Raw genomic sequence first — 26,229 nt, 5'->3', positions numbered from 1 at the left:
TATTACTGTGTATTAATCCCTATGAAGCCAATTTCAGGAAGATTGATGTGTCTACCATGTTTATTCTGGGTAAGAAAATAAATCTTTAATCAATTTCACCACATGGACATAAGATTGTCTTAGAAAACGCTAGCAATTTTACATGTGTTACACTAAAATAGTAATAGCAAGAATAAAATTTTTATTTTATTTTATTTTTTTACCTAGAATCGCTGTCACTGCAAGGAGAAAACACTTAGACCCATAAAATAGAAACAGTGCAAATAGGTGTTTACTTAACCAGATTTGACTAATACTGGTCATTTAGGCAAAGGCTGCATATTTATGATGGCTTTCAAAAGGTAAACTTACATATTACCATATATCAGACAGATAGCATAATAATTACGTGTGACACAATCGTCAGAATTAAAAAATGTTCCAACTGCAGTGAATGTGTCTACAGTACAATATTTAAAACGATATTCCCTGGTGAAAAAAAAGACAACTATACTGTAGAACTGTACTTTGTGTCAGAAAAGTAATTTAAGTAATTAACTCTGGTTGAACTTCCTGAAGTTGGCAGCATAGATCGAAATAGTTACAAGTACCAACTTGATGTAATGCCATTCTTTAGAAATCTAAATTTAACTGACACGTATGCTCTCTCTCCCCCGGTTTCTTTTTTTTTGCAGTCAGGTGGAGCGGAAACACGTGGGTAAATAGGAAATAACGTCGGGTGCGCGGGTTTATGGCGTCTGTCTGATTACAGTCTTTAGAAATGGCGGGTAAGTTTTATATTTAATAAAGTCATCTATTTTGCAATATATTTACACATGTAGTTAAACAGCCAGGTTGTGCTGGTATGTGATAAATCTGTATATTTCACAGTGTGACATTTTAGTATTCGCAGAAAGTTAACAGCGACTTAACTGACAGTTTAGACTGCAGGTTTGCATGAGCAGAATTAGCAACTGGGTAAGAAAACAATGTGTTGTCATTAACCATATGAAACAACACCAAGTATACACGTGTCTATAGTGAAGAATGTAAAGCGAAAAACACTTATTTTACATATAACTGCGGTGAAGTTTCCGTTTAATTACATTGTTTCGCTACAGGCTTTGTAATTACTGCATGGAAATCTAGATTAGAAGTACGTGGATACAAATACACGTTTTATAGTGCCGATATAGTTTTTTTTTTTTAATATTGTTCAAATTTGGATTATTGTGTGTTATTGGGTTTAAGTATCACTACGTTTGCTTGAAACCCCTGTCCGATTAGCTTAGTTGGACACTGGCAGGTGCAAAACAATTCCAACAAACTACACCACAACTACGGCATGTTATATAATTTAATAAATACTTCCAGACTTACGCTTCTAGAGTGAAAACCCGGTATTTGTTTTCCATCAAAACATTGAAGCAGTTAAATAAGTATATAATAACAACCATAATTAAAAAAATTAAACATGGTGTGCATATTATATAAATGGTTGTGTTAATCAAAAACACAACAGTATAACTTGGCTGGTTGCATTCGCAAGATATAATAATAATAATAATAATAATAATAATAATAATAATAATAATAATAATATATCCTTGGTCCAGGAAGTTAAACAGAATATTATTACCTGTGCTGTCATCTTTCTGAGCACACTACTACAATTTTGTACTTATAAAATATATTATACAAATAGCAAAACGGGACGATTTAACAATTTTACTGTTTCTGACGGGGGCAAGAAATTAAGGCAGAAACCCGGGACGTCAGGTAACACCTATAAATAGTGTACTGTATATTACTGTCAGCTGATTACATTTCTGAACTTGCACATTACTATGATAGTGTGATATTAAGCTTTGTACTGTCATCTGTTTATCTGTGTCACGTTGCCACATTACCTTCACTCAAAACAACCTGGCATTTCATGTTAAGATGATTTCCTCCAGACTACCGGAGGCCAGGTCTGCTTTTATCAGACAAAGGGGTGGATTAGCCACGCGTTACCCTCTATCGCTACAGGTGTGATAAGAGTGCTTAACATGACAACTTCTAGTATTTGAACGGTTTTGTTGCGTGCATGCTTGATCACAGTTCGCATGTAATAATTTTGTATACAATTCTCTCTCTTATATATAAGGTATGTAATAGTTCAAATAGTGTGTGTGTGTGTGTGTGTATATATATATATATATATATATATATATATATATATATGTGTGTGTGTGTGTGTTTGTGTGTGTATATATATATATATATATATATATATATATATATGTGTGTGTGTGTATATATATATATGTACACACACACACACACATATATATATATATATATATATATATATATATACACAAACACATTATATATATATATATATATATATATATATATATATATATATATATATATATATACACACACACACACACACACACACATATATTATATATATATATATATATATATATATATATATATATATATATATATATATATATATATATATAATATATATATATGTATGTGGCTTGGTTAAGCTGTCTAGCACTACATCACATCCTTCTGTGGACCGGAACAATATTTAAATTAAAGTAAACACCTTGCTTGTTCAAATAATCAATTTCACATTTTTACTACTTTCTAGCAATTAATGCTATGGAGAAGAAACTGGCAGAGTACAAATGTGACACCAATGAAGCAATCTGTCTGAAACTAGGTAAGTTGGAATTATGTAGGACTGTGATATGTTACGATACATTTTTCAGTGAACTAAGGGGTCGTCCAAAATCATCAATTACAAAACAAAAAAGCACAGATAGAAATGCTGTCATCAGAAACAGACCCTGGGTTTTAAAATGTAATTACTCCATAGTGAAAGTGAAAATCGACACTTGACTGGTTTACTGTATCCTATATTGTACACACACGTAGGCATTGCATAATGTGATCATCTTTTTCTCTCAATGGTACGCAAGAGGATAATAAAATGTGAATTAAATGGCTCATGGATTTCCAAAGCGGTAAACAACATTGTTTCCTATATCTAAAAATAAATAAATAAATAAAATTAAAAAAAAACCCACTATTTTTCACTTCTCTGTTGATCACTGTCCATGCGTGGAAAGCAGGTAGTACTCGGCTTTACATGCTTTTCATAGCATTCAATCTGCCGAGAGGAAGCTTAAGACATTTTAAGGTAAATTTAAATTTTATACATGTATTGGCTATTTATACTGAGAAATGCATTTTCCTGACAAACGGGATTGTATTCTTGTAGGCCTAGTTAGTTCATGAAGTTATAGTTTAGCAACTACAAATGAATTGCAAGAAACGTGCCACATTTTCTACTTTGAGATTCCATCCTCTCTTTGAAGATGACGCACAGCTATTTAGTGTATGTATTTGAACACATTGTGCATGTATTTGCAAATGGAACTACAGTAACAAATAAAAAATAATAAAAAAAAACATTATGACATTGAACAGTTCATTGTATTTATAATTGAATTGTGTGGTTCTGCCTTTCTGTCTCATTTGCCATTCAAAGGATCACCCATGATTAGGGTCCTGCGTTTTACGCAACCTGTTTTTTGTAATGCCCACATAATAGTCCTTGCCAGCAATATCTGGGCAAATAATTCCCTAAAGCAGACAAGCTGGTTGCAACCGTTAACAAAAAAATTTTAAACATTGCCCAAGCAGAAAACTATGTTTTAAAGACCACCTGACAGAAGCAATCCAACAAGAAGGCTGTACTTTACCCATACAGTTGCCACCTGAGCCATGCATAACACGATGGGGCACTTGGTATTCTGCTGCTGAATATCATTCCAAATACATCCCTTTTTACGCAGACTTCGTGGAAAAGGAAATGCACACCAAACTCTGTACTGTTAAAGGACCTCCAGAAATTGCTTAAAGATGTGCAAAGTTTAAAATCTCATCTCACCCTAATTGCGACGCATGTCAAGGAACTGGTGGATCTGATTCCGTGGTTTGAAAGCCGTGAAGTGAGAGTCCATCAAGTATATAATAAAGTTGCAGAATTATTATATACATACCGAGCAATGGCACAAGAAGTAAGCAGAACAGACGCCGCAATAAACAAACTATGTGTAAAAACCTTCCATGACGTTTCTGAAAAACTGACTAATTACTACAACCTGCGTCAATTCAAAAAGAAACCACGTTTTTTTCGACCAGCTCATAACTTTCTGATGGCAGTAAGGATATTCGACCCACAACAAGTGTGTACTTTGGATCTGGAAGCCCTCCCATTATATTCTAGTCCAGGATTTGATGCTGACTGTAAACCAGAAATGGACAAATACCTACCATATGCAAAAGAAAACTGCAGTCGAATTTGAATGAATGAATGACCAAAAGGCTAAAATATTTGTCAGTTGTTACCAATTCTGTAGATGCTGAAAGAAGTGTTTCTTCTTATGGCCAAGTTTTTACAGAACCACGTCAATCTATGAAAGAAGGCAGGGTAACCAACTGACAATGCTTAAGTTTAATAGAAACATTCAATGCATGGGATATTTTCTTTCATGAAACTGTACGTGACACTTAATGTGCTGCTTGCAAACAACCCTGCATTATTATTATTATTATTATTGTTGTTGTTGTTATATTTATAATAAATATGTTACAGCATTGATGTTATGATTTCAGTATTTTATATAAATTATTCTGGGAATCAGTGCTGTTTTTTTTTTTTTTTTTAATATTTTGTTGACAAATTTTATGTTCCTACTAGTAAACTGAAACATTTAAATTATTTATTTACACATTCTAAGAAATAATATTGAATAAGACGTATTGGTAATAAAGAGATGCATGACTAAATAAATGTCCGTAACTGCTGCTGCCGCCTAATCAACCCGCCAATGCACGTTACTAGAATGACTAAATGAGATGATTAAAGGAATCGGGAGATTTAATAATCAATAAGTGGTTTAATTAAGCAGACTACATGACCTCCTTCCGATGCAGCCTAAGAAAGCAGGACGCGTAAAATGCAGGGCCCTGCCCATGATATTTACTGATATTGCAAACCACATTACATCAGAAAGGAACTTGATAGACCCAGGAAAGGTTTAAAACATATACGCTGAGACAAATAACCTGAACTTGCTGACACTCAATTGCGTTCTATACTCTCTCATGCTGGAAAGGATTTTCTCAACCAAAAGTGAATTATCATGAACAGTGTTAGAAAATGATATTGCCCGATATGCCCAGGGCATGTACAAATTTCGGTGGGGCATGTAAAAAAATTGTGCACCTACAATTTTTCAATGCCCTAAAACTAAAGCAAACAATTACTTTTATTACAGATTTAAACTTCTGTTTTTGCTCCCACATCGCTTTTTCTTTTTTTTTTTACCTACATCCCTTCCAGCCATCTCATGTGTTCTAGTATTGCGTCCCTGTGTACCTGCGCGTACAGCAGAAAATGTGATGCCCGAGTGTTTTGAGTTGCTATTGGAGTGATAATGGATTGTATTTGCAATGGATTACCGAAACTGGGGGGAAATAACACTTTATTTACGTGATAGTGTACTGGATGTATGCAGTGCTTAATTTGTAAAGAAAGGTGCTGGGGCGCAGGCAATGACAATAATACTGTTCTTAAGAACCGCACATTCAAAAACATAACACATTTATTTGAAAGCGTATTGTACGTACTAGTGTTAGATGTTTACATTCACGTATTCTACATCATATACAAAGTAGTAGTACGTGCAGAGATATTAATTAAAGGCAACCACAGGACAAATAATAAATAAATAGAGCCTGTGTACATGTTTTGTTATGGTTTTGCATTTAAATGTTTTAAAAAACAAACAAATTAAAAGGCATTCAGAGGACTCCAGAAGGATGACATTGATTAAAAAAAATAAATAAATAAATATGCACCCCCACACGGACATTGGTTTGACCCACGATGTGTATGCAACAGAAGCCACTGGTAGATTACAAAAACGATTAATTAAACTTAGGCTAGGTAGTTGTTATCTTAGTATGTTTCTATTCTTTATTAATCAAATTATATTCATTGAAAGGCAAGAGAGAACCAGATTGTTATTATTTTGTATTGTTTTGGTTTAATATCATTTAGCAGGCTAATGTTCCTATTGAAGTGGGCTACAATATATTTTTTTCATTAAAAAGTTGTCTTTGTTCTTTGTTAATTAATTAATGTTCAGCTTTCATATTTTGTTATGTACTACTCATTTAATCAAACCAGGTAGTATAAGAAGTTGCCCGTATCATTCATGATGTTTTTCAAATCAAGTAAGCTTATTTGTGTTTAAAGTGTCATCTTACTTAAAGGCACTCAAGGTAAAATCGTAACGTAATTTAAAGTACTACAAGCTACAAAGTGGCAACAAACTGTCTCTATTTAGCGCGCATGCAAGAACTTGCAGACTTGATACAACTGTGTTGAGAATTTAAAAAGAAAGCATCGTATGAGATTTTTAACTAGAGGTACCGGGAATATGACTCTGCACGCCCAGTGGTTCCGGGGCTATGCCCCAGCAAGCCCTGGCACAAATTAAACATATATCCAGCGCTTATTTGATGAAAAAACATGGCAACTGAGCCTTGCAGGAGTGGAACACTGGATGTTTGAGACTGTTGGCACGAGACACTCTGACACACAGCAGGACATGCAGTACAGAAGTCCTCTATCGGTGTGGAATCACCAGCAGCAGAATAGGGTTTTTCAGTTTCACACTTGGGTGTGTAAAATTTAGAGCTACATGCCCGACCGGACATGTTAAGATTTGGGGAATTTTCTACCCCTGAATGAACTGTGACAATTTGTTTCCCAGACTATTTGTATGTCATGCTCTATGAAATATGGTTACTGCTATACTTGAACCCACTATAACAACATGCATTCACATTTTAACATTTTATGCAATCAAAAAAACAGAACCACATATTTTAGTTTTTACAGGGCATGAAATAATCCAGCATCTTGTATATTGGTGCATTGTTTGTGATGCTGACACACTGTCAGGTGTCATGTTTGATACCTGCTACCTTTTTGGCAAATACCCCCTCCCTCCCCCTGGTAATGTCAGTCTTTTACAAAAGAAAGAAAAATACAGGCTGACACACAGATTGTAAATGTAACGCGATTGATTTGCAGGCTCCAGCTGCCTGCTGAGATGTATTCTCCCCAGTGTAGATCTTAGGAACTCTAGTGTGAGATACGGTTTTGCTTTGGTTTTCATTGGGCTGATGATGCTGTTAGGTCTATTAGAAGTGCTTATTAAAGTTGTCTCATTTAAAACAAAAAATTGTCATTCACATCTAATTTCCCATATGATTTATGGCTTTCTGTATAATTTGCAGTACTAGTTTTGTGTCATTGAGAGAATTGTTCTCTGTTTAAGAGAAATGCTTGTTGCTAGATAGCGTGACTATTAATGATGTCATGTTCTTGCCTGGTTGTAATTTCTCCATTTAGAGCGAGGTAGACTGTGTCACAGCCTTGCAAACCTATTGATCTATAAAATGTATCGTAAGTGTAGTAGTAAACTGACATGTGAAACGTTTCAATGGCATGTTTCTGGAGCTTCCCTGCTGTGAGAGAGCACTGTCATCGTGATCTTAAAAGAACAACCATTTTTCTTTTAAATAACTTAACCCTTTGACTCCTGACAGCGGTATATCCTGAGATTGAGACATTTTAAAAACTATGGTCCATTTGTACTACAGCAGCATAGCATGAATTTTCTTCCTTACAAAGTGTGCCTTTGTACTTGGTTAGCTCTGCGGCCAAAAAAAAAAAAAAAGCAATGGGAATAGTAAGTGCTAAAGTAAATTGTCCCTACCTAATGCTTGGGTGTTAAGCTACATTTATAGACAGCAATAAAAATATGTATGGAACCATCCTTGCAGTCAAGTGGTTAATTATTAGGATGTATTAAACAAAGCAGGAAGTATTGCAAGCTTTGTGAATGTTGAAAAAGTGATGTGGTTAATGGTGCCTTGTGCTTTAACAGTGCGTTTTCCAGATGATCTGGAGGATGATAGCACGACATTCCACCCAGAATACAGTCACCAGCTATTTGGGGATGAGTAAGTATTTGTACTTACTGCTGCTGTTTTGGTTTTTTTAAACATCTTTAACACTGTATTCTTGTTTTACTGTTTCTGAAGACTTTATGAGGTTGTGTGATGCATCTCCCATGTAATGAATCTGACATTAGACAGCAGCCAGCATTCTCATGCTTGTCGTAAAATAATGATGGGTATGGTGGACAGACTAGAGGGGGGAATTGTAATCTGCATTACCCATAACAATGTTGATGGGTAATGATGTCATTATGTTTTGGCACACTGCAGTGATGAGTGTAATTTGAACTAGCTGCTCTATTTGGCTTCTCAGACTTCTGGGAAGTTTTGTATTCACTGCTTGTAGATGTTCATAATTAAAATGTGCTTTCAGCCATGCCACTGTTTAAAATGACTAAATATGTGTTTTAAAGTTTTCTTTTATCTCTGAGCTTTCATGCAGTGTTTTAGGTGTTTTTTTTTTTAGCTGCATGCGGTACACAATAATGGTCATTGCACACTGAATTCATTCTTATATTTTTCTTCCATCACCAGATTTTCAGGGGTCCCTACAATAAATATCTGCATTACACTTGTACAACAGTTGCACGCTTGGTGTAAAATGTACGTGTTTATTAAGTAATATCGCTACAATAATTGTATCTGTTAAATTTAGATAAAGGTGTGCAGTGGTCTCACTGTTTTATGCCAAACAAGACAAGAATGACAAACTGAAATAAATAGGCCTATATAGTTATCAAACGTATATTTGAGATTGATAATGGAATTCAGTGTAATCCATGATGCTCTGACTGGTTTGCAATACACGGATTTGTGTGGTTTAATCCAAGCGGTCTTTGGTTTCTTCCCTTTTCAGTGAAGTAGCATTTGGATACAAAGGCCTCCAAATCCAGCTGTTTTGCAGTGCTGGGAACCTGACTACACTCCTTAATGTCAAGTATACATCGAAAGTGACTGATACCATTGACTGTGTGGAGGTAATTATTTTGGGTAGAGAAGTTTAGGGGTTAAACTTAGGTTTAGGGGATATAGTTGCATAGTTTGGGTCCTACAACAGACATACAATTCATGTTGATACACAAAATGTTGTATAGTCATGGGCATGGGTGTGGGGGGGGGGGGGAGTGGCAGTGGATATTTAATGTTCTGTTAAATGTTTTGATATATTTTCCAAATAAATTACAGTAATAAAATTAAAAGCTGTTTCTAGTAAGTATTTGCCAGCAATACAGAGTGCATTGTTTATCCACGAGGATCTTTATTTTTATTTTAGAAGAGTGTTCTTTTTTTATCATTATTTGTTAGTATGAAACCTGTTTAAGGAACAGCCCACTGTCAAGGGTTAGTCTTGAATTACTCTGCACCTTCAGAGATTCATATGCAACTTGGATGCAAAGCGCCATAATGTAGAACAGGCTAATCCCAGTCTGTCTTCTCTTTGAAGTGAACATTAATCGTCCCACTCAAAGGGAGGTGCTTTTCACAATGCAGACAGGGGGTCCAAGATTAGACTTTGAATTGAGTGGATCTGCAAAGCTCTCTGCAGGGACTGGTATACTTTACTGTGTCTCAAAAGGGACCACCAATGTTTTCTGTTGGAGTATCCAGTGTTTCTTGTGGTTTTAAAGAAAAAAAAAAAAAAAAAAATTGTTTAGACTTGTGCCCATTGAAACCTTGTGTCTCTTCTTCATTCTCATTTGTTTGGGTTCCAGACGCTGATTGACTGAAGATGTTTTGCAATGCGGTTCCATTTGTACTTTTAGAATACTTTTTATTTTCTGCTGTTTGGGTTTGGAGTTAACATAGGTTTACTTCTGTGCAAAATTGAATTCATATTTAAATGATTATATTTGTGCTTATAGAATGCTTTATTTTCTGACAATGCTATGGTAGTCATTTTATTGCCAACTTTATTTTCTGGTCTGTAAAATATAACATAAATCCTTGTTGACTCTATGAGGGAAAAAAGGCAGATAATGAAGGCATCCTCCAAGAAATGACCATCCATTGCCTCCTCCAAAGATGGAGACTAAAGATTTGAGCACTGGAGTATAGTGTGGAAGTTTCAGGCTGTGATTATACAGTACAATAATATATAGTGGCTTTCGTTGAACCAGCTCAATGCATAGTAAACACCAAAACAAATATTAACAAACCAAACATTGTTAAGCTAGAAAAGTCTTGATTTTAAGGATTGTCACAGAGATCTTAGTCCCTGATTTACTTAGGGAGAGAGTTTGACAAGTAAGGAGTACATTCAAGTCAATTGATTTAAATATAATCATAATTTAGGTATGGGAATGCTGGCTGCTGTCTAATGTCAGATTCATTAGATGGGAGGTGCATCACACAACCTCAGAATGTCTTCGGAAACAGTAAAAGAAGAATACAGTAGATTGGACACCATAGTCTGTATGTGATTAAGGAACCTCTGCTCATATTCAGGTTGATAAAATAAGATGTTCCCTCTTTTATAATCTTAATCCAAAATGCCATGCACAGTGTGACACCAATGATGTCATGGAAGTGACCTTTGTGAATTCCTTTCCAAATTACTATGGGGGAAACAATGTGCAGTGGGTGCAAAAGGGGCACCCCAGTATTCCTAAGGCAGCCAGAATGGTAAAAGGGATCAGGAAATGTACAGGCATGACTATTTGGAAGTATAAAAAACAACAATACATCCATAAATGATGCATTATGTGCATCGTCATTTTGGTGGATATTGTGGTATATTCAATAAACAGCCATTTAAATCATTTAACTAGAGCCTTCTGTGGTGGTTTATGAACACTTGCATACTGTATCCCTTCATAATTGTGGTACACAAAGGGCCCATTTTTAATACCTAAGTGATTATATCTAGATCAATTGAATGTTAAAATGATGTAGTTCCCAGGTGAAGAAGTGATCTCTATAGAGTACATTATTATTATTATTTATTTCTTAGCAGATGCCCTTATCCAGGGCGACTTAGAGTTGTTACAAGATATCACATTATTTTTACATACAATTACCCATTTACAGTTGGGTTTTTACTGGAGCAATCTAGGTAAAGTACCTTGCTCAAGGGTACAGCAGCAGTGTCCTCCACCTGGGATTGAACCCACAACCCTCTGGTCAAGAGCCCAAAGCCCTAACCACTACTCCACACTGCTGCCCTTGCCACTCAAACACAGGAGCTAATGATACCAACATCGAGTGAAATTAATTATTTGATGGATAGGGCTTTACTGGGTCTAAGATATTCCTGTGGGCTTCAATGTGCATGCCTCTTGCTTACAGTTTTACCTCTGCACCGAGTAATACAGCTGGCGCAATGTGCAATATAGATGGAGGTCTATGGGGCAGAGTTCATTGTGCAGCTGTCTCTGAAATAGAAGGGGGGATGTGAGTAATTGTCGTAGTTAGTTAACCTTTCCTAAAACATCAAATATTTCAGTGATTGGAGTCGTTTTTCTTTTATTGCAGCTTACTGTTTACTATAGGGATGGTTACAAACAAACCAGAATATCGGGATGTTAAAGGCATGAGAAGTCATTTTATGGCTTGTGATCCTGCTATTGTGCAAAATAATTTTCTTTGCACTGCTGTTTTTACTGCTTATTTTGGTCAGTAAAGTGGGAAACAGATGTGAAACAGATGCTAATGAAATTAGAGGTCTGTTTCTTCAAAATACTACCTTTTCAAAGTCTCCAGTATCAACAAATTGGCCTAAATTTTAAAAAAAGGTATGCAGAAGTAAACAAAGCAAAAAAAAAAAAAAAAACACGTGCTTCAATTCGCATGAGTCAAATGTGTTCTTAACAAAGGTTAGCAAAAAGTATGAGCTCTTTGTATTTGCAAGGTCAAAGAAAAACAAAACCAGTGCATAACAAAACCTTTGGGGTTGGGTTGATTTGCAAATTCTTATTTTTAATTGATAACAAGTTGATACATTACTGTATTTTTGAGTAGGTATTTGTTAGAATATAGCTTGTTTCCTTAAGTGCTCCTTGAAATTGCAGCTTACACTTAAATACAATAAAGAAAATGAAATTAGCTTACAAAACAGTTTTACATCATGCTTTTATTTGTTCACTTTCATTTTATACATACATTCTTCTATTATAAACAATATGCCCTTCAGTCATTGTGTGCACAAACTTTTTTTTTTTTAATTTCTAAAAATGAAATTAAAAAAATGAGACAGAAGGGGCTATAACAGAAAAACAATTGCAACATATCTAGATACTTCTCTATCTTGCAGGTGCTGTTATAAATGTATTCAAATGCTTATTGTTTAGATACATTATATGGGAACAGAAACCAAAAACAGCAGCAGAAATGCATTGCAATATCTAAACTAGGTAAAAGCTTGAGTTCTACAGTAAGTGATACATGGACTGAACATTGACAATATAACTTGTTTATCCTTGGCCTCTGTTTATAGCCCCTATTTCTCAAAAATGTAGTTCAAAAGATAATACTGGTAAAGTGCTATTCATCTGCAGGTGCATTACATCCACTTAGAAATGAGGTGATGGCTGAAAAGAGAGGAATTAGTAGCATGTTGTATTAGCCTTTTGTAGCGCATTTTGTCTGGAGCTTCTTAATTTCCCTGTTTTGAATGCAGAGCAGCAAGGGTCTTGGTATAGAACTAATGGCCATCATGCATGTAAATGGTGTGAAAGAGCTGCTTAGCAAGTTAATACAAAGTGTTCTTATGGCAATCCTTGTGGAAATGGATACAATACAAACATTACAGCTGAACTCACTGCAAATTCTACTGAGTAAAATCCAGGGCTTATTGTGCCTAAGTCTTTGGAATTGAGGGCAAGTTAATTTTATTGAATTCACATTCAGGCTTAGAGAAGGGCTCATATTGATGTACAGGGTTTTGTTAAGGTGAGATCAATTAATTACATTTTATTGCCCGGTGAGAAGCAGAAATACATTATTGTGGAACTTCATCAAATATTCATGGTTTTGGATAAGTAGTAAATGTATTCAATTAAGTGGTCTTTCACTCAACGAAGAAAGGGAATTTCAGCTCTGCTCAGCTGACAGCCTTGATTGCCTAATGGTTTACTTTTTTGTAATACTGTAATGCTTTTCATTTCGTATATTCCGGGTTAATCGGGAAGTAAACAATTCCTAATGAAAGCACAATGCAACCTTATTTTGCCATGGTTTTAATGAAAAAGAAAAAAGATGGGTGAGGTAAAAAGCAATAACTTGTTCTCATCTTGCTAGTGTGTTACAATAATAAATGGCTTTTATTGGTGTTTTTCAAAATGCATTAACCATTTGCCTGTTTACATGTGTAATTGTTTATTAAGAGTTGTATAAGTTTTGCAGTCAGTCAGTGTAGACATGCTTTATTTCTTTATTACTGGTACATGTATAGCTGTTGTACTGACAACATTGCCATTCGAAATTTAGACAAAAAGGACTTGAGTAATGTCCAGGGCGTATTGTCTCTAATACCATGTACATATACCCCTAGTTGAAATCAGTTTGTAGTTTTCCACCTATATTCCTAAACATAATGGATGTTATGGTTTGTTTTTTATGGGAAGGCCAAAGTTTTGTTCTAGAAAGATGACACAAGTCAGAACTAGCAAACTAATCGAATATCCTGGGGTAGTCTTTCTAATAAGTTACTTGGTGCTGAAATACCTTTTGCCGTATTTGTTACCAAATAAATTATTTAATTTACTGCAAAAAAAGAAAAATACAGAAAATATCCCCAAAACTATTTTTCCTTATGGACACAAAGGGGAAGACTTTATCCAAGTACTAATTGGACTCTATTCAGTGAAATGGTTTTGCTATTTAAGTGAGATAGATATACAGTGGTTGGAGAAGCGAGGATTGACCAGTGAGAATTTAGAATCTTTGACCTGTAGTGAATTTTAGCCAGGGGCAATGGTGTTCACAATTGGATCTGTATTGTCCAAAGTGTTGAAAAGCCCTTGATAACTGGCATTATTGTCCTATAGTAATTAGGCACTTGTTTAATTTAGTAAAGTTTAAAAAACATGCTGTAAACACATTTTCTGTAATTACACCTGTTTTCATATTTTCTCTCTATGCAAATTACATTTGTTTTCATATTGCATTCTCACCCCAACCCAATTAGAAAGGGTAACTGGTAATCCAAGTCAAGACCCTTTCTTCTAACATTGGAATCCACGTTGGTATGGCTGCATGAACTTAATGTAGAAAATATAGTAATATGGTTTAGCTACAGGAGTTTGTATTGCTATCCCCCATTACCACTATTGTAATTGTAATGTTATTGCATCTTTTATACTTATGGCTCAAACATTGCGTTAATGTTGTGTCAGGGGGTGTATGTTACTAACATTTAACTAACACTGTTAAATAAGTGTACTGTCTTTACCTATAGCTTTCTTCAATAGATCTAAGCATTATTTTCAAATGGCCAAAATCGAAACGATAGACTATGCATTTGAAAATGGGCAGTGAATGACTGTGGGGGGCATAGTATATGTTGATAATGGAGACAGAAACCTCAGTTGCTTTTGGAAAGAACTTGCCTATTGTATGTTTTAATTACAGCTGGTTAATATGTGAACTGGGCACTATTGTAGTTAATTATAGAGATGCTCTTTGGTCCAACTTTTCTAACTGCGCTATTGCTTTTGTTAAATCGTTTTTGTTCTCAAAACTATAGGTTGGTTTTAGTTTTGTAGGGTGTAACACTTGACATGCAGGTTTCAGTTGTAGAACTGGGAATACCAATGTCCTGGATTCATTGAAAGCCATACTGTAAAATGTGTTTCAGTAAAAAATCGATGATAAAATGTTGATCTGTAATTTTCCAGGACTTTAGTATTTATGTAGGCTTTACATTGTTGTTTTTATTTTGTGACCAGACATTTTAATCTGACTCCAAAAACTTGTTTTTAGTGAGTGGCAAGAATTATGAATAAAAAAAAATATTTCGAACAAAATCTTTATTGGGATCTTTGTTTTAATTCCATTCAAGTTGACATTCTTTATACATTCTTGTGATTTTCTTATTTTTTCCCCCCCAGTTTATTAAACGTAACACACTTAACATTTTTAGCTTTTATCCAACACAGTATTTCTCTCTTTCTTTCTATTTTAGCCTGATGATGTTGAAAGTAAAATCCGTGAAATAATCCCAGCCAGTTCCTGCAGCAACACGGAGGACTTTGTTTCTTTGTTGGAAAAAGAAGCTAAATTCAAGCCTTTTGGAACACTGCTTCACACGTATTCTGTACATAACGAGGATGCAGGTGAAGATATTACATACCAAATCTACAAGGTAAACAACCTATTTTTTTCCATTGTAAAAAATATGCCTGGCATCAAAGAGAGCCTTTTGTTTGTTGCAAAAAGGGATGTTCCTCATCGTATTGTAGATTTCTGTCTCTTGTCGTTCTTTTTTTGCAGTTGTTTGGTCCAGCTGCAATTTGCAATTCACTTATCCTAATAGATTCCAATTGTCACACTGAATGTGTTTGATGGTAAACCAGAGAACTGCGGCACTGGGCACTTTCCCACCGGAGAGTTTTATTGTTTCCCTTCAGTTTATTCAGCCCTTCAAAGTGATCAATCCAAGCTGATTTAGCCTGGCTTTTTTTCCCTAGGCTGAGATGTCCTGCCCTGGCTTTCAAGAGTACCATGAGAGGCTTCAGACCTTCCTGATGTGGTTCATTGAGACAGCCAGCTTTATCGACGTGGATGATGAAAGATGGGACTACTTTCTTATGTATGTACAATCCTTGAGCAACGTTAGACCTTATTGCCTCAATAAAGCCCTCTGCTTTAATTGTGGTTTCCCCCAATTACTAGGCTGGTTTAATGATATTTTTCCCAGGAAAGACCGCCATTGTTTATCTGGCAAGAGTTTCCTTTCTTTGTGCATTGGAAGACTTTTTTGGGGCTAAAGCTGCATTGAATGCTGCTGTCTTTTGATTGACTGAACGTGGGCTTAAACAGTTAAATGAGCTCAGCCTGTGTTTTCTTTTGCTTGCCACCCATTCATTCCAACAATGGGCAAATGGACTGAAGTGATGTAAAGAGGCCTGATTTTTTTAAGTTGCTGTGCGCCAATTAAATGAATTGTACATTCAAACCGTAGCAGGTGTACCAATTGGGTCTGCTCAGTGTAGAATGCTGACACTGAAAACTCAGTCAGAGAATGGAAGAGAAAATGGTCGTGGCATGGGAGCGTGGCTGTAATTGACCTGCTTGCCTGTGTGTTTTATCTGCAGATTCGAGAAGTATAATAAGGACGGAGAGACACTCTTTGCAACTGTTGGCTACATGACAGTCTATAATTACTATGTGTACCCAGACAAAACCCGGCCGCGTGTAAGGTAATTGGTAGCAAACACGTGCCTTGCTTTTCATGTTTAACAAAACAAAAAAAAATTATACATTTCTTTCCTCCTTTCTCTTGTGCCAAATTACTGGCTTAACTAACTAAACTAAAAACTTATATTTTACCATTTGAATGAAATAACTGGAGCTAAATTTAAGCCAATGGGCAAGCAAGTTTCTTTGTGTGTGTGTGGGGGGGGGGGGGGGTTGGTGGTGTTTTTATTTATTTTAAGTTTGTAAAAATACACCTTTCTCTGTGTGTGTGTAAAAAAAAAAAAGTAATCTAAAATTCAGACATAATACTATAGCCTAGTAAAGGGGTAGGCAACCCTGGTCCTGGAGTGCTACAGACAAGATTTTTGTTTTACCCAAGCCCTAATTGATTCAATGATTGGTTAATTGGTCAGAATTACCATGTGTTCCAGGTATTTAGCAATTGATGATTTAAGAGATACCTACAAAACCTGCAGGATTGTGGCACTCCAGGACCAGGGTTGCCTACCCTAGTATATGAAGTATAACTGCATTTAATATATAACTTTAGTTTACTACATAATTGTACTTGCTTGAATGAATAGGCTATGTATTCTCTGCAATGTTACAAGAATATTGTATAACAATTTAAAACAAACTTTTTTTTTTTTTCTCAAAGATAACTGTAAAACATTTTAATTGAATTAAAAGCTACATAAAATGATAAAAGTAGAGAATTAAAGAACTTTAAGTAGAATGGCCTGTTTATTTTTTCTACATTTTTTTTCTGATGACATTCAAACCAGTTCGTGCTTTCTTGTGTTTTGTTTGTGTGTGTGGGTGTGGGTATATAGGACTGGTGAAAGAAAAACATCTGATATTTGAGAATATGCAGCGTTGCTGTTCAGTAATTAATGCTTTGATGTTTTTGTTTTTCGAACTAGCCAAATGTTAATTCTTCCCCCATTCCAAGGAGAAGGTCATGGAGCTCAGCTGCTTGAAGCTATTCATCGGTATTATCTCACAGTCCCTAAAGTTTTGGACATAACTGGTATGTGGCAGCTTTCGAGAATAACATATCAAAATACACAAAAATAAATGCATTGTGTAAGATTATTATTGATTTTTTAATTACCATTTGAGTACAGTATCATTTTTTTAATTGTATACCTTTCCATAACTAACTACTTTTTAAATAATATTTTTTTTTATTATTCAAAGTAGTTAGATTTGCGTTGGTATTTGATAGTTTTATATTTAGTAGTGTTTCTGTGTCAAGTTGAGAAGAGCATAGATTTTTTTTTGAGTAAAATTTCTCAGAACAGGATATATAATATATCCTAAAATATATATTTTATTCTTGCTAAAGTCAATTCATCTCTTCTCTTTGTGTATAAGTGCAGTTCTGCACTGACTTCCTCTACACAGTTTGAGGGCCGGATGTATGTAAATTGCTGGTAGTTGTAACAGAAATCTGTTCACCACATGCTGCACAATTGCATCCCAACAACAGCATAATTATGTTCCTGTTTCAAGACTGCTAGAATTTGTATTACATAGAGATTAAGCAATTTATTTATTTATGTATGTATGTATGTATGCATGTATGTATGTATGTATTGGCTTTCCTTTTTTGACATGATTTTTAAACTGATGTATTTGTCTTCTTTAATCTGAAAGATCTCTTGCTTCTCCTGGTCCAGGGCCAAGAATATTGTGTAAACCCACTTTTTTTATTTATTTGTGTGGCTTTCATTTTAGCTATTTTTGCAATGTCTGTTTTAATGGCTAAATTAAATGGCTGCTAATTACACTGTACTGCACAATGTTGCAGTTGTACTGTTGTCCTTCATCTCTAAAATGTATGTTGTCCAATTTTGAGTTTCTTGGAAGTTGCTAGAGGCCGTGGACATAAAGGGTTTTTTACAGTATTTACTGTTTCAGTTGTGGAAAAACTGTGACTAACTGTCTCCAATACTTACTCAGTCCTCTTCTTTAATTTCAGCTGAAGATCCATCTGAAAGTTATATCAAACTCAGGGACTTTGTCCATGCAAAACTCTGCCAGTCATTGCCGTCTTTTTCACCAGATCGACTAATCCAAGGATTTAGTCAGAAAATGGTTGAAGAGGTCCAGGAAAAGTTAAAGATAAACAAGGTAACTTTCAAAACAATGCCTGTTATTTACACTGTGTGATACAATAACTCATTAGGCTTGTTGCATATCTGACTGGCTTTATTTCATAAGGAGTTTTCAACAGGTTTATTTGCCTATGGCAGAAAGTCAGGAAGACAAACAGATGTATTTTAAGTTACTTGTATTGCTAACATGCACATTAAGATTACAAGGCATTGTGTGTGTGTGTGTGTGTGTGTGTGTGTGTGTGTATTCATTCATAATTTGGAAATGTTTTAATAAACTAATCATTTTTTTAATTAGAAACATGCAAGACGAGTGTATGAAATCCTGCGTCTGCATAACACAGACATGAGTGATCTGGAGCACGCTAAAGCATACAGATTGGAAATTAAAAGAAGACTTGTCGGCCCCTACAAGGTAGGCGTGGAGTCAAAAGTTAAGCCATTGTTGAGGCTTTATGAATTTACTTTTGTTCTGTGTAAAAGTATGCCCTGTAATTTGGATCAACCTAATCAACTTGAATAACATAAATGACTTCTGGTCTATTGGTGAATGAGAGAGAGAGAGATAGAGAACATACACAATATAGACTAAGGATTAATAAACTGATAGCTCGTGGGCTCAGGACATATTTTTTTTTTTTTTTTTTTTGATGGGCTATGCAGTTATTTGTAAGCACTTCATATACACAGTATGCAAGTAGACTGTTTTGAAGTATCCCATGTTTTTTAAAAGGACATTTCACTTTGATACAGTAACACATTTGGGACTGGTTAAGAAAGTTGTTTTTTTATTCAAGAGACCTCGTGTCTGAGGTGCACGGGCAGGTGACCACTTAGTTCAAGTGACTGTAAAGACAGGTTCAGTGTCAGCATTTTGTCAAATTAATACAATATCATCTTCACCTTTGTTTATACATTTGCATCCCCTGCCTAGAACATTTATATATTCACATTTTATGCTTTACATTTCATCAGTAATGGAGTGTTCTGATTTTCATCATGTGCCAAATTAAAGTTGTAGTTGTTGATGAGATTCTTTATGACTTGGCTTGTATGTTCAGTTCAGAGGTTTTCTGTTTACACACCCACCCCATGCAAGCCTGGAACACAAAGAAACAACATCTGAAAGTTATTAAGTCTTTATCTGGGCTGAGAAGCCAGGATTTTCTTTTATGCCTTTGTGACCTCTATCCATTTTTTTCAGGGACACACAGCTTATTAATAAATTAGCATTCTAATGTGCTCTGTCTAAGTACTTACTGAGATGTCCACGGGAGGGCTTGCATGTCTCCCTTTGTGACAGCATTACTTTTCTCTGTTGCTGCCAGTCTTTAGGAAAGTCGGTGCTTGCAAAGGCAAGTTGTGGATGAAGTGGTTGTTTGTCAGTCTTTTTTGTTGATTCAGGCACTACATCCCCCCTGCTATCGCCACGATATTATGTAGAATTCCCTAGGATTCAGTTCACTAGGACCTCGGTAATTTGCATCTCATTTACAAAAGGTTATTGGGGTGTGATTGATTAGGGGGTATTGATCTGCACAAATCCATAAAAAAACTGTGAAGATAATGGTATACATTTATATATATATATATATATATATATATATATATATATATATATATATATATATATATATATATATATATATATAATATATTTTTTTTCTTAATCTGGTAAATATTTTGTCAACAGTCATTGTCAAGTTTCTCTTATTCAAGTTGGACAACTAGCAGTGAATTGTAAGATTGAAAAATGCAATGCAGTATATGGTTTGCAGTGCCCATCGGGAGAACACAAGACAGCTAGTGCACCGGGATAACAACACAGGTGCCCTATTGGAACTTTCAATCCCAGCAAACAAGAAGCAGAACACTTTCCTGACATCAGTTATTAAATAGCAGAAACCCCCTTTTCTTTGGGGAAAGTGGATGGGAAAGCGCTGGAAACCAGATGTATTTTTTTTTTTCACCCTGAAGACCCATATTCCAGTGGGACTGAATGCAGTACTAGATAGCAGACCTTGCTTGCATCTGTGTAGGATTAGCCTTCATCTGTAGTACCCGTGTGTGTGTGTGTGTGTGTGTGTGTGTGTGTGTGTGTGTTTAAAATGACATCACATAGCACCAGGATCAGGGAATTGACTGTGGCAGAAAACCTATTTTTCTCTCACACTCCTAGCAAACCAGTATTCTCTCTGCTCAATTCCTCTGGTTAGATCACTGGTACTCATTTCTGGCCAGTATCTTTTCCAACCATGTCATTAATTAATGTATAGAGCAGTCTTAACCTTGTTCCAACCAGGTCATTGTTTAATTGAACCTGGGTGTTCAATTAAGTAACTGAGTTCCTAAGTTTGGAATGGTCTGAACGAGCCATAAGTGAGTACCACTGCGTAAGATCGTCAAAGAGATAGAGAAGCTGTAACATTTTCTCTCCTTTACATCAGCTACGTACCTGCTGGAAGTTAGGTCTTGTGGAATAGCCAACAACAGTAATTGTGCATTTCCCTGTAGGGGTCACTCTGCAGCAGAGAGATCAGCTACAGTATAACAAGAATATACTTGTGTATGTTAAACTGCAGTTACATTGGGCTTACCTATGCATAAACAGATGGATGCTTTCATGATCGTCACACCATGAACAACAAACCGCATGCTAGAATTAGTTACATTTTTGAGTTACATGGATACAGTATAGTTTGTCACACAAGGTACATATTACAATTTTATATATATATAATTATATTTATATATATATTTATTTTTATTTTTTTTAAACTTGAGTACCAGACTAGCCACAAACAAGTGGCAAACACTAGTAAACTAAGACTTGTATCTTCAGCTTGTTTCCCAATTAATGGAAAGATGTGTTTTCAGTGAGACTGACAGCAGACAGAACAGTTGCAGTATATCATGTGGATCATTCAGCCCTTTTGTCACCTACAGTAATCAATTAGTTACACTGCTTAAATGAACAGTAAGGGATTGGGATCCTGCTGAGAATATTTAGCCTCTGATCAAGTCTGAATTGAATAAAACCTTGTATTGTGTATAATATAAACCATTTATTTAAAATTATCTGGCTTTTTTTTTTTTTTTTCCTTCTACTGTATGTTTAACATATAGTACATCACAGTAACCTTTTTGAAATCTGTTGTCCACTTTTTTAAATTTTATTTATTTTTATTGTTTCTGTGTTGTGCTGTGGTAATTGTTTTCAGAGTAAATGATTAATACCCATGTGTTGCTTGTGTGTCTAGAAAAACCAAAGGGAACTTGCCAAGATGAGGAAGTGTCTTAGGCCTGAGGAGCTGGGCAATCAGATGAGCCAAATAGACCTTCAGACGCAGCACGAGGAACTGGAGAAGAGCTACCAGGATCTTGTAGAAGAATACAGACGAGTTCTGGAACGTCTTGCTCAAGCGTGAATCTTGTATTCCTGTGTGAATAATCCCAAATACAATTTCTCAGTCTTCTGTTTTGTTTTGTTTTGTTTTCCAGTGTCTGTTTAGCAGGGTGCAAAACACTACTGCTTACTCGTGTCACTGTTAACAAACATCTCCTATTAAACTAACCTACCATCTGGTGTTTTTAAAGTGTTAAACAGTACAAAAAATAAAAAATAAAAACTGCACGTTTTTCAAAACTTCGACACATCAAGTCATTGAAACATAATGCCTGACTTAATGTTACGATCCAGCTAGTATCTTTTAGGTTTTATTCTTGTCGTTTTGTTTTGTTTGTGTGGAATTCAAGTAACATGTTTTTCCTAAATTGGCCTAGGTTTTCAAGAACCTAATACAGAAATAGTTTTTTTTTTTTTTTTAAATCTACATTGCATATTATGATATCGTTTTCATTGATCTTGGCTTGTTACAGAAAAATGATTCAAATAGGCTTTGTGTTTAAGGGTAAGACTGTAGATAATAACTTTGTACCACAATCAAATCCTAATTTTGTGGGGTTTTTTTTTTTTTTATCATACATTATTTTTCCCTTATGTTCTGTTGTTGTTGTTATTATTGTTAACTACCTACTATCTAATCATCCAAGGAAAATGCAAATGAACATACCTGCAATGTTATGTTCTTATTTAAATAATTTAGCCTTGAATGTTACTACAGGCATGAATTCATGTTGCAGTAATTGAAAAGTCTATTTTAAAAGCTTGGGCTCATTAAGTTGCAGTGCATCACTTCACTGACATCCTTGCACTTCAACTCCAACCCTTTGCTTCATCAGCTGCTTATTCTTACTTGCCGTGTTCTGTCTTTTAGCCTTTCAAAGCTGGGATTGCTGAACTAGGTGCCAATTATTGTTAATTGTGGTTAGTCCTTTCAACCTGGAGCAGGGCTGAAACAGTATGCATTGATTTCATATAGATGCCGTAAAAGCATTCTTACAGAAAAGTGGTATGGATTTACACCCACTCTCCAGGGGTGAAAGGACAGTGGCCCTCACCGCTAAAACATCAACTGCTCCACTGATTCAAGTTAAATGTGAAATATGTTACACATTTTAAAAATCGGACAAGAAAAAAGCACACTTTTTTTCTCCTTTTATCCATAGTTTGTTGTACTGTCCTCTGTACGAGTTTAATGTTTGTACAGATTATATATATTGTGTGTGTGTGTGTATATGTATGTGTATATATGTGTGTGTGTGTGTGTGTGTGTATATATATATATATAAAAATAATTTTTTTTAAAATGTACATATACATACAGTACACCCTTGCTATAACAAACCTGTTGGGGTCCAATCCTTTTTTTTGTTATAGCGAAAGGACAATCAAAATGAACGACAAACTGTTGGAGTAAGTTAATGAGATGATAGTGTGAATAAAAATGGAATTACATGTACCTATTCGTTTCATGTATTCAGTATTCTGCATTTGCTTTATCCAGTTAAAACACAGTACAAAAAGCAAAAATACCGAATTTGTATTCAAAATCAATCTGATATGAATCATTTCAAAGTGGACCAAATCTTAATCCAACATGCAAGAATCTCAAACTGAGCTTTTATTCCAAATCAACCCAATGTGAAAAGTTTGACATGAAAAGTTAATCAGATCATTAAGTTGTTTTTTGTTTTTCTTTAATAAATTTTGCGACATGGTTGCTGAACAAGCAAAAAAACGAGTGCTTTTTGACGCCCTGTATTCACGAGAGATATGCCTGCTTACTCCTTTTTTTCAAAATGATACTTTCCAGCTTTGTTGCAACGTAAAATGATTTTCATTTCAGAGACAGTTACACAGCACGTGCTTAAGACAAAAGAGTAGACTTCACTGTGGAGATGGCGTTACGCGTGAACGATGTTGACAGTGTTTGCTTATATTATCTTTTTTCGTTTTATTAATTTGTGATCCAGAGGCCAGGTGCGGTACAATGAAGGGCGTTACAGCAAGGGTGTTTGTGTAGTAAGTAGGGCCTGGAGAGGACTATAGCAGAAAATGATTGACCAGAGGGAAGACAATTGTTACTGATGGGGTTATAATGCCTGAAGATGCACCCTGGAGGTAACAATAGTCTTCCCGAGGGACATTTAATTTTCCACTATGGCTGAGTCTACAGTATGTATTTAATATATGAATCAGTCTAGAAAATAAGTGAGGCAACGTTGGATAGTAAATACGGCTTTATATATTTTGTTTAAATAGGGCTGATACAGCATACATAAATAAATAACAGAAAATGTTGAAGTTCATACCATGTAGTTAGTAACGTTTATCACCGTCTGGTTTGCCGACTGCTGCATAATCCAGTTTATATCCCGTCAGTCAAATTTTTTTTCGTCGAGTTGAATTTGTTTTCTTCAGAAAGTCAGAAAAAAGTGGCTGATGTTTTAATCACCGTGTTAGGGTTTGGAGCATCTTTTGTAGTATATTTTTTAATTCATTTTCTGGTAACTCACAGAATCGGTGTTCAGCCATTTTCTCTTATGAAGTGCAGGGGAGAAAGGTGTTCCTTTGAAAAGGGGCGGGACTGACAGTGATGTGAACCAATCACATGACAGACTATTGACCTCACGCTATTGTGGCGTGACAATGTCAGGGCAATAGTTCAATCTATTTTTCCCACCTATGATGAGGTTATAACCAATCACAGACTCTCTCTCTCTCTCTCTCTCTCTCTCTCTCTCTCTCTCTCTCTCTCTCTCTAATACATGGATGATGGCTATATTTGCATCCTGAGCCATTTTGGGGAAAAAGGCATAATACCACAGTAGTGACGTCAAAAAGTGGTAATTCCTCGAGAGGAAAATATACTTGGAACTTTGACCCATTCAACTCCTCGACACCATCACTTTCAATTCAAACACAAAATGTCTCGTTTTCAATCACACGGCAACACCTACAGTAAAGAAATGTTCATTAATGATCAACAAAAAAGATGTAATACATTTGTATCAGAGAAACTGGAGAGGAATGGGAAATTAAAACAAGGTAAAGGCAATCATCCAAATAAAGCTGAAGAACGGATAGCGACATAGAAAGGCTGTATAGCTCTGAAACACTTTGTTTAAAAAAACCCAACTCTACTGCTGAACCTCGTCTTTAATATTGGTATCACATGGGTATCCATTTATTATAAAAAAAAATAATAGTTGGGTCTCTTCAGTGAGTTACAGGAAAACAATTCTATCTTGGGTTTCAGTGAGTTTATAAATTACTCGACCTTGGTCTCGTAGTTTATGACATCACAGAAACCCAAGATGGAATTATTTTCCTGCAACTCACTGAAGCCCATCTATTATTCTATCTATCTATCTATCTATCTATCAATCTATATATATATATATATATATATATATATATATATATATATATATAATGTAGATAGATATGTACAAATCTGTTTTTTGCCTCCAGAATAAACATTAAACTTATCAACAAGAAGAAGAAAAAAATCCTGTGCACACAAAATATTGTTTTATTAAAATAAACTCATTTTATTTAAGGCCATAGCTATTACAAGTATTTTGTCATGTTTATAGAATAGGATGTTACAACAATCAAGTGTAAGGGGTGTATCAGCATCCCCATTGCCAGTTTAAAGGTAAAGCAGGTAATTGTGTATCTTGCCTCTGAAATGTTTGAGACCTGTTGCTGACTGGAACCAAGCCTGGGGGTGCATTGTGCTTTGTCACTGTGGGAATATAAAAAGTACAATGGAGGGTTCATTAAACGTTTCATTAGTCTCTTACAGTTAACGCAATATGCCCTGGTTATGGTATCTAGCTGCTGTGTATATTATTATTATTATTTATTTCTTAGCAGACGCCCTTATCCAGGGCGACTTACAATTGTTACAAGATATCACATTATACATTATTTCACATTATACAGACATCACCTTATTTTACATACAATTACCCATTTATACAGTTGGGTTTTTTTTTTTTACTGGAGCAATCTAGGTAAAGTACCTTGCTCAAGGGTACAACAGCAGTGTCCCCCACTGGGGATTGAACCTACAACCTTCAGGTCAAGAGTCCAGAGCCCTAACCACTACTCCACACTGCTGCCCTGTGTATAGCCCCAGTATACTCAGTAAAGAGTCTTTCAACAACTGAACATCCTTAAAGCAATTAAAAACAGACTCCTGGCTCCTGGACTATTTTCCCGTCTTTGACCATTTAGTATTTTCCATGTATG

At 35.3% G+C, this 26,229-nt stretch overlaps 1 protein-coding gene across 2 annotated transcripts; it reads left to right on the top strand.

Moving 5' to 3' along the window:
- The first annotated feature begins 661 nt into the window (after positions 1-661).
- Positions 662-22,215, top strand: LOC117408737 (histone acetyltransferase type B catalytic subunit-like). 2 transcript variants are annotated; one of them, XM_034014009.3, is made up of 11 exons: positions 662-767; positions 2,636-2,707; positions 8,019-8,094; positions 8,948-9,068; positions 15,212-15,391; positions 15,717-15,838; positions 16,344-16,448; positions 17,370-17,476; positions 18,431-18,582; positions 18,865-18,981; positions 21,827-22,215. In XM_034014009.3, the coding sequence occupies exons 1-11, from the start codon at positions 761-763 to the stop codon at positions 21,992-21,994; spliced, it is 1,227 nt and encodes a 408-aa protein (XP_033869900.2). In that variant the 5' UTR covers positions 662-760; the 3' UTR covers positions 21,995-22,215. The 2 variants fall into 2 exon arrangements, with proteins under 2 accessions (XP_033869900.2, XP_058888239.1); XM_059032256.1 differs by lacking the exon at positions 662-767 and adding an exon at positions 878-957.
- The last annotated feature ends 4,014 nt before the right edge of the window (positions 22,216-26,229 follow it).

The sequence above is a fragment of the Acipenser ruthenus genome, chromosome 10 (assembly GCF_902713425.1).
Source record: "Acipenser ruthenus chromosome 10, fAciRut3.2 maternal haplotype, whole genome shotgun sequence".
Taxonomy (NCBI): domain Eukaryota; kingdom Metazoa; phylum Chordata; class Actinopteri; order Acipenseriformes; family Acipenseridae; genus Acipenser; species Acipenser ruthenus.
The sequence above is the reverse complement of the archived record's forward strand: the minus strand, read 5'-3'. Positions and strand labels throughout refer to the sequence as shown.